The 14,163-nt window shown below is 32.6% G+C and overlaps 1 protein-coding gene across 2 annotated transcripts in view; it reads left to right on the top strand.

Moving 5' to 3' along the window:
* The first annotated feature begins 211 nt into the window (after positions 1–211).
* Positions 212–14,163, top strand: part of LOC142325118 (chitinase-3-like protein 2) — a 70,005-nt gene continuing 56,053 nt past the window's right edge. Inside the window, exon 1 of one of the 2 annotated variants that reach the window (XM_075366475.1) lies at positions 212–381. In XM_075366475.1, the coding sequence (XP_075222590.1) occupies positions 320–381 (62 nt within the window). In that variant the 5' untranslated portion in view covers positions 212–319. Of the gene's footprint in view, positions 382–1,582; positions 1,732–14,163 lie in introns of those variants that run through there. The other variant, XM_075366483.1, reaches the window with a different exon arrangement.

The raw sequence follows: 14,163 nt of genomic DNA, 5'->3' as shown, positions 1-14,163 counted from the left end.
ATGACTCAAATCTAACTTTGGCATACGCGGAAAGATCATAACAGCAGAAATGGTGTATTTTAAAAGCACTGAATATACAGATGTTATATTTTATATGATTACTTGTATAATGCCAAGAGTATATATTTTGAAACAACCTAAAACATGTCATTGTATTTTTTTCTTTCTTAAAACTTCATTATATTTTGTATGTTGGTAGAAATGTATTATAATGACATTTTTAAGTATTGAGCTGATTATGCTTTATGAAGTATTTTTGTTTACCAGTGATTAAAATTTTGTCATTAACTTTTTTGTAATTATAATAGAAATTTTAAACATGTCTATGCAACGGCCTAATGCTCAAGTTAAATATGAGCTCCTGGAAGATTATTATTCAAGGTAAAACATGCGTACTAACCTATAATGTGGTTCCCTTTTCTTGATTGATGAATTTATTTTCGTTTGTGAAAAGTAAACCCTCTTACATTCTGTTGAATTTGTGTAAACAATTCCACTTATTATGAACATTCTTTTGCTTTCTTAACTACACTGTTTCCCTAATTATGTATTAAATGATCGATATTTTGCTTTTAATATTACTTTCAAAGTGCAGAGGTTAATGTTATAAATTTAATAATGTTTTTTGTAAATGTAAACCCTCCAAATTACAGCATATGGATGTAGCGTCGGCAGTTGCCACTATAAAAATTCATTCACCGTATTTTTTTATCACACCTCGTACACTTATAAATAGGATTGTGTCTACTGCAGAATGTATTTAATAATTAATTTATCAATACTTTAATAAAAATAATTTTAACAATTATTAGTGATTCCCATGGGCCTGTCTTGCAGAGCAATGTTTTTCTAAGGAAGGTTTAATATTAGAAATAGACACTCTTGAGTTCTTTTTCTATATTTAGTTGATATCTATATTTTGTCTTCAAAGCAGCCATTGCAGAAAATCTAGTTTCTTAAAGGTAGGAAGTTGAAAATAGTAATAGTATATAAAATTCTCTTGTTTTCAGTGCAGAAAACTTATCATTCACCCCTGCCCAAAATTTAAAGAGCGATTTATTACTAAATTGTGTTTTGATTTTACCAGCTGTCGTGAAGTCTATGAAGATTTCTTCTTTGGCAGTTGAGAGCCCTTCGAGGGTATTTTGAAATTGATCCATAACTCACTAGTAACTTACTACCAACTTGTTGGCGGCAAGAAAATACTAATTAAAATTCTTTGTCGGCATGACTAAATGATTTTCAATGATTACAAAAACAATTTTTACATGTTGTTCTTCAGCCCTGTAAGTTTTGACACATTCATTCACATTTGTACAGGTTTTTTGCTTTAAATTTCCGCTCTACATTTCCAAATTTTCTACAAAAAGCATTAACTTTATCACTCATATCCAACATATGTGTATTTGCTCCTTGGAGTTAAAGATTCAAGGTATTAAATTTTTTGAATACATCAACCAAGTAGTTCTTCAACTGCTGACGTACCATCACAAAATGGAACATAGGCATCCTATCTTTATTCCTATTTATTGCCTCATCAAGCTGAATTGAAAACAATTTGTCACATAACTTCTCAAAAAGCTGATACTGTACATCTTCAGCTACATCACTTATTCTATGGCAACAGAATCATTTGATAGAGGTGGACTGCAGATATTTGTCAAAATTTACTCCAAACATATTTTCTACAATCTCAATTGCAGTTGGCAAAATAAGCTCTTCATCAATGGTGTGAGTATTTTTACATCCAACTATTTTATGTGAAACTTTGTAAGAGGCAAGTAAAGCTTTTTCATTCAGAAAGTTTTTTTTTTTAAAAAAAAGTTTGCTTTTTCATATGATTTTAATTTAAAGAATTCTCTGCGTTTGTTAATGTATTCACTGTAAAGCATTTCCAAATGTCGTTTAAGTGTATTAGGTTTCAAGCTGTCTGCTGCCAAAATTTTTGAGCAAATGATAGTAAGGGTCCTTTCTTCTTCATTTACTTCAGAACTGGTAAACCAAAAATTGATGTATTATTGATTTTATTTTTGAAACCACATTCATCTGTGCACTTGCTGATGCTCCACTATCATCTAATGCTCGCTTACACCCAATTAAAAATTTATGCATGATTCTGTATAAATCTACTGCCGTGAATATTTAATACCATGAATTGCAATTAACATGCAAATTATAACATACATATTCACAATAGATTTGATACTGGTAGAAGGATTGACTTGACTGAGACTGGCTGCAATTGAACAAGGTGCAGCATTTATACATATTTGTGCAGACGATCACAAAAGCTCCAGAATGTTCAAGACAAATCGGAACTTTTCGTGAAGCCGCGAGAATGCCCGATATGGTGGATATAAGACAGAGAGCAATAGAGAGGCATTGATTCTGATTTTGTCAATGCCGCAGAACAGTGTTGCGAAATATCAATAAAGTTACTTATTTTTGGTAATTTTTAAGATTTGAAATTAAGGTTGTAGTGGAGCTTTAGTGTCAGAACACTCAAAAAACATTCTTATTGTATGAGAGGGGGGGGGGGGCGATGAAAATTATGATTAAAATTGGGTCTCAAATACTGAAAGATTGAGAAACGCTGCTTCCCAGTGTAGCTTTCTAACATTTGACTTTTTTTTTGTCTTCAGTCATTTGACTGGTTTGATGCAGCTCTCCAAGATTCCCTATCGAGTGCTAGTCCCCTATCCTAGTGCTTCATACCCTATCTAGTGCTTCATTTCAGTATACCCTCTACATCCTACATCCCTAACAATTTGTTTTACATATTCCAAACGTGGCCTGCCTACACAATTTTTCCCCTCTACCTGTCCCTCCAACATTAAAGCGACTATTCCAGGATGCCTTAGTATGTAGCCTATATATATCTGTCTCTTCTTTTAACTATATTTTTCCAAATGCTTCTTTCTTCATCTATTTGCCGCAATACCTCTTCATTTGTCACTTTATCCACCCATCTGATTTTTAACATTCTCCTATAGCACCACATTTCAAAAGCTTCTAATCTTTTCTTCTCAGATACTCAGATTGTCCAAGTTTCACTTCCATATAAAGCGACACTCCAAACATACACTTTCAAAAATCTTTTCCTGACATTTAAATTAATTTTTGATGTAAACAAATTATATTTCCTACTGAAGGCTCGTTTAGCTTGTGCTATTCGGCATTTTATATCGCTCCTGCATCGTCCAGTTTTAGTAATTCTACTTAACAAATAACAAAATTCTTCTACCTCCATCTTTTCTCCTCCTATTTTCACATTCAGTGGTCCATCTTCGTTATTTCTACTACATTTCATTACTTTCGTTTTGTTCTTGTTTATTTTCATGCGGTAGTTCTTGCGTAGGACTTCATCCATGCTGTTCATTGTTTCTCTAAATCCTTTTTACTCTCAGCTAGAATTACTATATCATCAGCAAATCGTAGCATCTTTTTCTTTTCACCTTGTACTGTTACTCCGAATCTAAATTGTTCTTTAACATCATTAACTGCTAGTTCCATGTAAAGATTAAAAAGTAACGGAGATAGGGAACATCCTTGTCAGACTCCCTTTCTTATTACGGCTTCTTTCTTATGTTCTTCAATTTTTACTGTTGCTGTTTGGTTCCTGTACATGTTAGCAATTGTTCTTCTATCTCTGTATTTGAACTCTAATTTTTTTAAAATGCTGAACATTTTATTCCAGTCTACGTTATCGAATGCCTTTTCTAGGTCTATAAACGCCAAGTATGTTGGTTTGTTTTTCTTTAATCTTCCCTCTACTATTAATCTGAGGCCTAAAATTGCTTCCCTTGTCCCTATACTTTTCCTGAAACCAAATTGGTCTTCTCCTAACACTTCCTCCACTCTGCTCTCAATTCTTCTGTATAGAATTCTAGTTAAGACTTTTGATGCATGACTAGTTAAACTAATTGTTCTGTATTCTTCACATTTATCTGCCCCTGCTTTCTTTGGTATCAGTACTATAACACTTTTTTTGAAGTCTGACGGAAATTCCCCTTTTTCATAAATATTACACACCAGTTTGTATAATCTATCAATCGCTTCCTCACCTGCACTGCGCAGTAATTCTACAGGTATTCTGTCTATTCCAGGAGCCTTTCTGCCATTTAAATCTTTTAATGCTCTCTTAAATTCAGATCTCAGTATTGTTTCTCCCATTTCGTCCTCCTCAACTTCCTCTTCTTCCTCTATAACATCATTTTCTAATTCATTTCCTCCGTATAACTCTTCAATATATTCCACCCATCTATCGACTTTACCTTTCGTATTATATATTGATGTACCATCTTTGTTTAACACATTATTAGATTTTAATTTATGTACCCCAAAATTTTCCTTAACTTTCCTGTATGCTCCGTCTATTTTACCAATGTTCATTTCTCTTTCCACTTCTGAACACTTTTCTTTAATCCACTCTTCTTTCGCCAGTTTGCACTTCCTGTTTATAGCATTTCTTAATTGCCGATAGTTCCTTTTACTTTCTTCATCACTAGCATTCTTATATTTTCTACGTTCATCCATCAGCTGCAATATATCGTCTGAAACCCAAGGTTTTCTACCAGTTCTCTTTATTCCGCCTATGTTTGCTTCTGCTGATTTAAGAATTTCCTTTTTAACATTCTCCCATTCTTCTTCTACATTTTCTACCTTATCTTTTTTACTCAGACCTCTTGCGATGTCCTCCTCAAAAATCTTCTTTACCTCCTCTTCCTCAAGCTTCTCTAAATTCCACCGATTCATCTGACACTTTTTTTTCAGGTTTTTAAACCCCAATCTACATTTCATTATCACCAAATTATGGTCGTTATCAATGTCTGCTCCAGGGTAAGTTTTGCAGTCAACGAGTTGATTTCTAAATCTTTACTTAACCATGATATAATCTATCTGATACCTTGCAGTATTGCCTGGCTTTTTCCAAGTGTATATTCTTCTATTATGATTTTTAAATTGGGTGTTGACAATTACTAAATTATACGTCGTGCAAAACTCTATAAGTCGGTCCCCTCTTTCATTCCTTTTGCCCAGCCCGTATTCACCCACTATATTTCCTTCTTTGCCTTTTCCAATGCTTGCATTCTAATCTCCAACTATTATTAAATTTTCATCTCCTTTTACGTGTTTAATTGCTTCATCAATCTCTTCGTATACACACTCTACCTCATCATCATCATGGGCGCTTGTAGGCATATAGACGTTAACAATCGTTGTCTGTTTAGGTTTTGATTTTATCCTTATTACAATGATTCTATCGCTATGCGTCTTGAAATACTCCACTCTCCTCCCTATCTTCTTGTTCATCACGAAACCTACTCCTGCCTGCCCATTATTTGACGCTGAGTTAATTACTCTAAAATCCTCTGACCAAAAGTCGCCTTCCTCTTCCCACCGAACCTCACTAATTCCTACTATATCCAAATTTAAAAAACATTTGACTATTGTTGTAATATTGTAATTCCAGGTAAGTTATTATTTTGAGTTTTTTTCTATTAAACTTAAGGAGTATGGTTAATATGTAGTAAAAACTATATTTGAGATTTGGTGTTTGCTTCTCTAGTAGATAATTGTATGTAATTTTCTGTACCTGCATATCTGTTTGGTTATATTAAGATGGCTTTTTTTTATTTATATGTAGAAAATTTAAAAGTGTATGTGTACATTGATCAGTAAATAAAACATAATGGAAAAGAATATGCAAATTACCAAATAAATTATAAGGACACTTCTAAACTTCTGTAAGCAACTAAGTAAGAAGAAAGAGAAAAAATTTAAAAAGAGAAATGAAAATAAAAAGAATGAATGTAATCTGATTGGTAATATGTGTAAGTTGGAACTTTGTAAGTGAGACTGAAGGAAAAGGTGAGGTTAACAGCAATGATGTTATAATGTGTTAGTCAGGAAATAAAAAAGGAAGTAGTATAGGAATCACAATTCATAACAATTGCTCGACTAAAAAACCATAAAAGAAGAGTATAAGCTAGGAAAATGCTAAAGGATGACTATGTAATCACAGAAGAAAGATTAATAAGAAAAAAAGATAAATGGAATGCCAACAGCTGACAATAATGATTGTATATCAAATATTGGAAATAGAAATAGTGTTCAGAGATATAAAGGAAGTAAAAAATAAAATAAGTAAATGGAATTTGAAAAAAAGGATTTCAAAAGAGATAATAAATGAGAAGTTATCTCAAGCATTGAAATATAGAAGCACAAAAATACAGAAGGCAGCAATGGAAATGAATCTTAGGTGAATATGAAAGGTAAAAAACATCAGTGGAACAAACAGTTGGCTTCATTGAGGTAAGAGGTAGATTATTAATGAGATTATTAAAAAAAAAAATGAAGACATGAAAAAATGACATTGTGAATAAAATAAGAAAATATGTAGAAAATTAATTCTTGAATTAAGAAAAGTTAACAAACGCAAGGGAGAAATGGCTTGCTGCCGTTTAACGGTTAGATATGGAAGATTTAGAAAGAAAGGGACAAATCAGGTTTTATTTATAAAGGTTTTATTTTTTTTTATTAGTTTACAATTAATGTAAAAAAAAAAAATACAGTAACATGGGATAAATGGTAAAATAGTGCAGGCATTGATCAAATTTATGGTAAAGGTGGAAAAATGTAATCAGAGAGATTAAAAGTTGGAATGGATTTATGAAACAACTATTCTAGGCTAAAGAAAGCTCAGTGATCTACTTATAAAACATTACCACAAAATGAATGAGATGACAAATTTTAAAACTGGAAGTTTTAAAACAGTAAAAGATATGAAGAACAGAAAAGTTGTGGGTGTCAATAAGACAAGTGTCTTATTGAAGTATGATTGCAGAAGGTTAAGCGATATCACTATTCAATGATGGATTGTGTTCAGAAGATTCCTTAAAAATTCCAAACCCCAAAAAGCATAGTGCATTAAAATGCTAAAATCATAGGATACTTGGCTTAATTAGCATTCATAAAGATTATTTTGAGAATTTTGAACAGAAGACTAAGCAGAAAAGGGAGCAAAGTTTAGAGAAGAACAATGTAGGTTTAGAAAGGGAAGAAACATGGGATGAAGTTGGGCTAATAAGAAAAATTGGTGAGAGAAGATTAAATAAATAAACAAATAAATGTGTTTACAGATATATTAAAAGCTTTCCATTGTCAGATAGAAAAATTAAAAAGCCAAGAAAGTGGATTGGAGAGGTAGAAGATTAATTAAAACTTACCTTAATCAGAAATTGTTTTTGAAAATGGGAGATGCGCAATATAAATGGTTTAATGTATGAAGAGGGATTAGGCAAAGATGTTGCTTATCCCCAATCTTATTTTTTATGTTTGCTGAAGGTATGATAAAAAATCCCCTTCAAGAGGAAGAACGATCATTGTAGGAGGAAGGAAAATAAATTATGCATGGTTTGCAGATAACAAAGTATTTCTGGGAGATGAAGCACATTATTTTCAACAGATGATTTTAAAACTAAAGATATTATTACAGAATAAGAAATGAAAATAAATGTTATGGGGATATTCTCCATTACAAAAATAATTGGGAGATGGAGGCAATAAATAACCCAATAAATATTCATATAAAAAGTAGGAAGAATTGTACTATTAAAAGAGTACAGATACTTAAGTATAATGTTAACAAAACATTTGAAGCGGAAAAATTAAATTTTGGAAATGACAAAAGTAAGAATTAATAGAAAAATTAAACAAAATTATGTAATAAGATAACGGAAGAGTTTTGTAAAGTAATGTTCATAGACGAGGTTGAATTAGGATAATTGGACAGAGTTAAAAATGAAGACCTAGTTTAGAGAATGATTGAGAATAGAAGCTTAATCAGAATAATTCTGAACATGAAAGGCTGGGATGCATTATAAAAAATTGAAAATAATGAAACAAGAAATTTAAAACAGTGTAGAAACAGGAAAAAGAGAGGCCAGAAAGTATTGAACATTATAGGTGGTCTAAAAGAAAACAAGAGTTAACAAGAACACAAAAGTTTTTCTGGAAGTAGAAGATAATGATAATGGACATGGTGCAAGAAAACTACCTCAGAGCATATCACCATTTGATGTGTATGTCAAGGAATTGAACTTGTTCATCATTCAGCATATCTATTGACTGAGCCTTATAAGTAAAAGAGAAAATTTGAAAATCTTTTTATTAATATAAATAAATGTCAATATTTCCATTGTTTATTTTTACAGTAAAAAAGCTTTATCTTCTTTTGATTCTGTAATTGTATCTTATTTTATTTTTTTCTTGCTCTCTATAGTTTCTGTTTACATTGGTGTGAATTTGTTTATTGTGTTATTTAGACACTTTCTCTCTCTTTCTTTATGTTTGTTTGTGTGTATGTAAAGTATTATATAAGTACTTTGGTTGAACCACCAGGTTGGTCTAGTGGTGAACGTGTCTTTGCAGATCAGCTGATTTTGAAGTCAATAGTTACAACTTTCAAATCCTAGTAAAGGCAGTTACTTTTATACGAATTTGAATACTAGATCACAGATACCAGTGTTCTTTGGTGGTTGGGTTTCAATTAACCACACATCTCAGAAATGGTTGACCTGAGACTGTACAAGACTACACTTCACTTACACTCATACATATTATCCTCATTCATCCTCTGAAGTAATACTGACTGTGATTCCCAGAGGCTAAACAGGAAAAAAATAAAAAAAGTACTTCAGTTGAATAATTGTGAATTATATATAATTCATGTGTGTTTTTATTTAGTGTTTGTTCTTGTACCCTTGTATATTAATTGAAGAACCAGTTTTTAATATCAACAGAAACTTATGCTCCTTCCTTAATTATATCAGTGTACTTGCTGAAGTATCGGTTTTTAGCAAAATACTAAATTTTTAAGCTTCTGTTTTATATTTGCATTTGTTCTTTCAAACTAAACATTTTGTACTTAAATTATGTGTAATTTGTGCAGTCATGTCAGTTAAAAATTTGATCTCTTGATTAGATTGTACCTGCTGTTACAGTGTGTCTTTTACATAATTCTTATCTATTTCATTTACTTAATATAGTATGTAATTTGTGCACATATAATTGGTAGTAATTTTTTGGTAATGAACTGTGAACAAAATAAATAACTTGCATGAAGTCAAATACAAGTGTCAACATTTTATTTTACTGGTTTGATGCTTTACTTGATTCTTTTCTGTTATGTACTAATATATTTTACTTAAAACATTATTGCAGTGTTCTCCATCCTCTTCATATATATCTATTACCAAATAGTAAACTTGGATGTCTTAATGTATTACCCACCAATCGTCTTTTTTTACTAGATTTTGTCACAACCTCCTTTCCTATCCTGCTTGTCTTAAGAGCACTTGATTTCATTTTCAATCAACACATCTGATTTGTATCATTCAGTAACACTATTTCAAATAGGCCATCTACAATGAACATATATCTTATATGCCACATATAAATATGTTGTAATGCCATATATCATATATATAGCATACTGTTCCTATCTGAAGGTCTGGAGAGAGCATTTAATAATGTTGAATGAGATGTTTTTGGAGGGCAAAAAACGCTTTTGCCTCTCTTGGAACAACCATAATATAAAAAGAAAACTATAACTAGACTAAGCACAAAAATATTAAAATAAAACAAAAATGTATAACTAATAGCTCAGCTAAACTATTACTAAAATATCTCTTAAAATTAATATCACAGTCGGCAAACATAAAAAAATATAACCTTTAAATAGACATAAATAAAATTTAACGAAGTCTGAGAGGAGTGTAAAAGGCCCCTTCTCGGATAACAAAAAGGTTAAAGAGGTAAGGTTACACTAAATTAATTACAAAAAGTAATCCCTAGAATAAAATATACAACACCGGTAAAAAAATAAAATCCAAAATTGACTCTTGGTTTCACGTGGCAAAACAATATTAAATATTATGAATAATATTGATACTCTGAAGAAATAACAACACCCGATCTAAAACCTTCTTATTGTTGTCCAAGATTTGGCAAATATTCCTTGGCAATTTAAATTTACAACGTAAAGCTGCATAACATATGCAATCCTCAAGGATATGGCGCACAGTCAAGCAGCAGTTACTTCCTATACAGAGGGGTGCTTTTTCTGATGACATCAGGTACCTGTTGGTAGCTCTGGTATGACCTAACCGCAATCAGCAAAGGACCACTTTCTCTCGGCAATGTTTTCTTCATGAAGAGTCCTATGGTAGCACAGTATTCTTGATGTGTCTGAGTTTATAACCTACTATGGTAATCGAGTTACCTTTGCCACTTTTCTCAAAGAGTGTCTTTTACAGAATTAATGAAATAGGCAATAATAACATGAGTGGTGAAAGGCCGTTAACTATATGTGTCTTTAGCAGCGGAATCTGCATATTCATTATCCGGAATTCCCACGTGGCTAGGGATTTAGCAAAAACTTACTTGGGTATTGCGATGGTTCAACTCAGCGATTGCGTTATAAATTTCGGTGATGGTAGGACGCCTAGATTACAGATCTTCTAAAACTTGAAGTCACTGCAAGAGTTGCTACAAATTAGAATATGGCGGTATTTTGGATTAATAATATTCACAGCCGTATTCATTGCATACAGTTCAGCAGTAAAGACACTTGTAATAACTAGGTAGTCTAAACATACAGGTTCTATCATTTTAACAAAAGATGCACATCCAACGGTATCATTCTAATTCGATCCATTGTGTACATGCCTGGGCTTTTCTTCTTGCTGATTTTAATCGCAGCACCATGCAATTCCATTGTAGCGTAACTCATATGCCTCCTTCAGCCTCCTAGGAAACAATACACCAACGCAGTCCTCAAGCAGATGAACCAAAGTTGGAAACTCACCATCATTGAGGCAAGTGAGGCCCAACCTGGCCATCACTTCCTCCTCAAGGTACCTTCCCCTTGCATCAGTGGTATTGCCTCCCTACATCACATTTTTAGAATTGAAATTGCCTGTACAAATTCTGGTACAAGATCAGATGTTTGTAGGTCTGCAGTTAAATTTATGCAGTGGCTGCTGTTGTTTCCTAATCACTTTTGCAATCATCATTCTACCAAGGAACGGAGGGACGTCTAAGGTTTCTATAAGTTTGTGGAATGTATCTACATGTATTTTGGAGATTAAAGAGGTAACTTGATCTTGGGCTTTAGTAACATCATCATACTGTGATGAGAAGTCTTTTTGGTAACCATTCCAATTTTCCGTTTCAACAAACAATCCTATCTCTGTGGTCTTTCGTTCTTCACGCAGTCAACCAAAAAGCAATAACAATTGGCCTGTGGTCACGGCTGTAAAAGTCGCCACAAACAGACCAGTTAAGACAAGGTAATAAACTCTGTGAGCAAAAAGAGAGGTTAGTGTTAGACAATATACCAAACAATGATGGCATATACGTGCATGATCCATCATTTAGTAGGCAGAGATCCAAGTCTTATTATATTGTTTATCATATTTCCTCAAGGGGAACAGATTGATGAGCCCTGAATTTGTTGACCATTAAAATCTCTTGCTATTAATGACGGGAATGGAATTTGGTTGAGGAAATTTGATATATCTAGTGCATCAAATTCGGAGCTCAGTGAGAGATAACTAATCGCAGATATATAATTTGAAAGGTAAGAGATTTTATGGGACAGCAGGAATGAAGGTAGCTAGTGGTATTCTTGTAGCTGACACCTCATCCTGTATGAAGATAGCAACCCCACCACTTTCTGTGGTGTCTATGAGACAATTGTATCTCTCATAGAAATAGCCCGTGAGTGTAACTGCATCTTGTCACAGGATGTGTGTTTCTTGGAAGCATATTATTAAAGGTTCTTTTGCTTGCATTAATACTCTTAACATCTTCAATGTGACTGAAGGCCTTGAAAGTTCCATTCGATAATGTTCATAAATAAATAAATATAGTTATAGATGTGCATATTGATGTACAGATATTTGTAAAATTAATTATAGTTGATCCAGATTTTCTTTTTAGAATTTTTAATTTCAATAAACTTTGATGCCCTTGGGTTGGGTGGTTCGTCAACCATATCCTCCAGTGTATGTGGGAATGTTGGGCGAGATTTTGAAAAATGGGGCATCTGAGAGGATATTTCCAGAGTATTTTTGTGGCTCCCTTAACAAGGAGCTTATTAGATGGTTTACTGCCAGTTCCATTGACAACTGGCCATAAAGACAAAACCTTGGGGGCAGGAACCTTTGAAGGGATCCCACTAACTGCATTAACTGGTTGCAACTATTGACTTCATGCTCTTCCCAGTCATCTCTGAAACAGTGGCTGAGAGCGAAGCAAGTTTATCAAATAACATCTGAACAAGTTTTTTTTAGCTGATTGCAGGATCCTCACTGTTGATTATGTATGAGTACATTGTAGGGGCGTGTCTTTGTCGCGGCGACAAAAGAGATGTCTGGTTTAACGAGGTTACGAGAGTTCAGTGTCTTTTTATATTCTCTTCTTATGGCCAGAAAAAATAGCTTCTGCTCATACAGATTTTGAGAATTGTCTTTTCTTTAAAAGTGGAACAATCTTGTGAGCAAGCTGAACGTGATCCACCACAGTCAGCATATTTTTCCCTGGAAGCTAGTATCATTGTGACTTTCATTAGCTCATCGAGCACAAATTATAGTTTTTGAGCAAGATGTTATAGTATGGCCATACCCTTGATTTTGTAAACATCGTCTATGGTTGGGGATGAGTGGTCGTACTAAGACAAATATAGGCAAACAAGAATTACTTACAATCTCTGTTCAAGGATTAGGTAGCAATTATAATAGATAAAGAAAAGCCAAACGGTGACTCAAAAAAGTGAAACAAAGATGTATTCTGTCTCCTTTGAGTTTTAGTACTTTCAACTTGTACATAGAATAAACAGTATAGGAATTAAAGGAAAAAATTTGATACTGAACTAATTATCAAAGAAGAAAAGATACACATATTGAGATTTGCTAATGATGTTCTTTTGCCAGAAACCGAAGATTTTGCTTACATTATATACTGTGTGTCCCATGAGAAACCCGACATACTTCACAGATTTATTTCTCTCATCAAAATAATGAAAAACGTTTATATAAACATAGGGCTGGAAATGCTTCATTAGCGAGTTACAGCTAGTGAAAAATTTCGCTCAGAGTTCAGCTCCTCCAGTGAAATGAGGTCGTACTGAAAGTTTTAGGACATTAATTGAGGAGCAAAATTAATGGTTTCCTGTGATTTTTGATTTGAAAAATTGAATAAAATATGTTTCAGAACTGTATCCTCCAGTAGTGTTCATGATAAGTAAAACTGAAAAATATCAGTTTTACTGAAATTTTTCAGTAAGGACAGAAATAAATAAATTATTATTTCAAATTGTGTTTGAAATAAACTCAACAAGTTTTGTTTAAAGATGTTACGTGTTTATTACCTATATAACAAAGTTATTGTTGCATCAAACACAAAAAACAGTTTTTTACCTCAGTTTATCAGTTTTCACCCAGATTTCTCAAAACTACTGCAGGTATGGTTCTTGGACATAATTTTTTCGGTCAGAAACCATAAGAAATCACTAATTCTGCCCCTTAATTAACATCCTAAAAATTTCATTACAACTTGGAATGTCTTGCTGTAAATCATGCTGGAAATGTCTTGTCACCATCTCATGTGGGTTCTAATCTGCCCAAATATGGGTGTTATGAAAATTTATTATTCCATTTCTTGTGAAGCTTGATTCATCAGTTACTAAAATACAACAAAGGAAATTGCGATTTCGTTCCCCGTTTTCTAGTAAATCATTGGCAGAGTAACTAACGTTCATTATGATCTTGCTATAATAAGTCAAAGAAGACTACATTATTAGTTGAAGAAGATTACATTATTCTTGAAACATCATGTTCAGGACTACTCTCTCTATGTTTTGTTTCTCAGCATTCATTAGCTTTTCTTAGCTTCATTTGTGGTTTTTTGAAACAGTTGATTTTTTGTAGGCCATTCCAAATTAAAAATGCACAAAAAGCTAAAAAAATTATTTTTTTTCAGTTCTTTAAATTATGATTTTTGAAGTTTACACCAAAATTAAGGGTTATTAAGTGGTAATTCTTTTTTAATTGACATGATATCTAAAAGTCAAATTCTATAAAATGTTTATTTTATAAT

This window comes from Lycorma delicatula, chromosome 1 (genome assembly GCF_047948215.1).
Source record: "Lycorma delicatula isolate Av1 chromosome 1, ASM4794821v1, whole genome shotgun sequence".
Taxonomy (NCBI): Eukaryota; Metazoa; Arthropoda; class Insecta; order Hemiptera; family Fulgoridae; genus Lycorma; species Lycorma delicatula.
The sequence above is the reverse complement of the archived record's forward strand: the minus strand, read 5'-3'. Positions and strand labels throughout refer to the sequence as shown.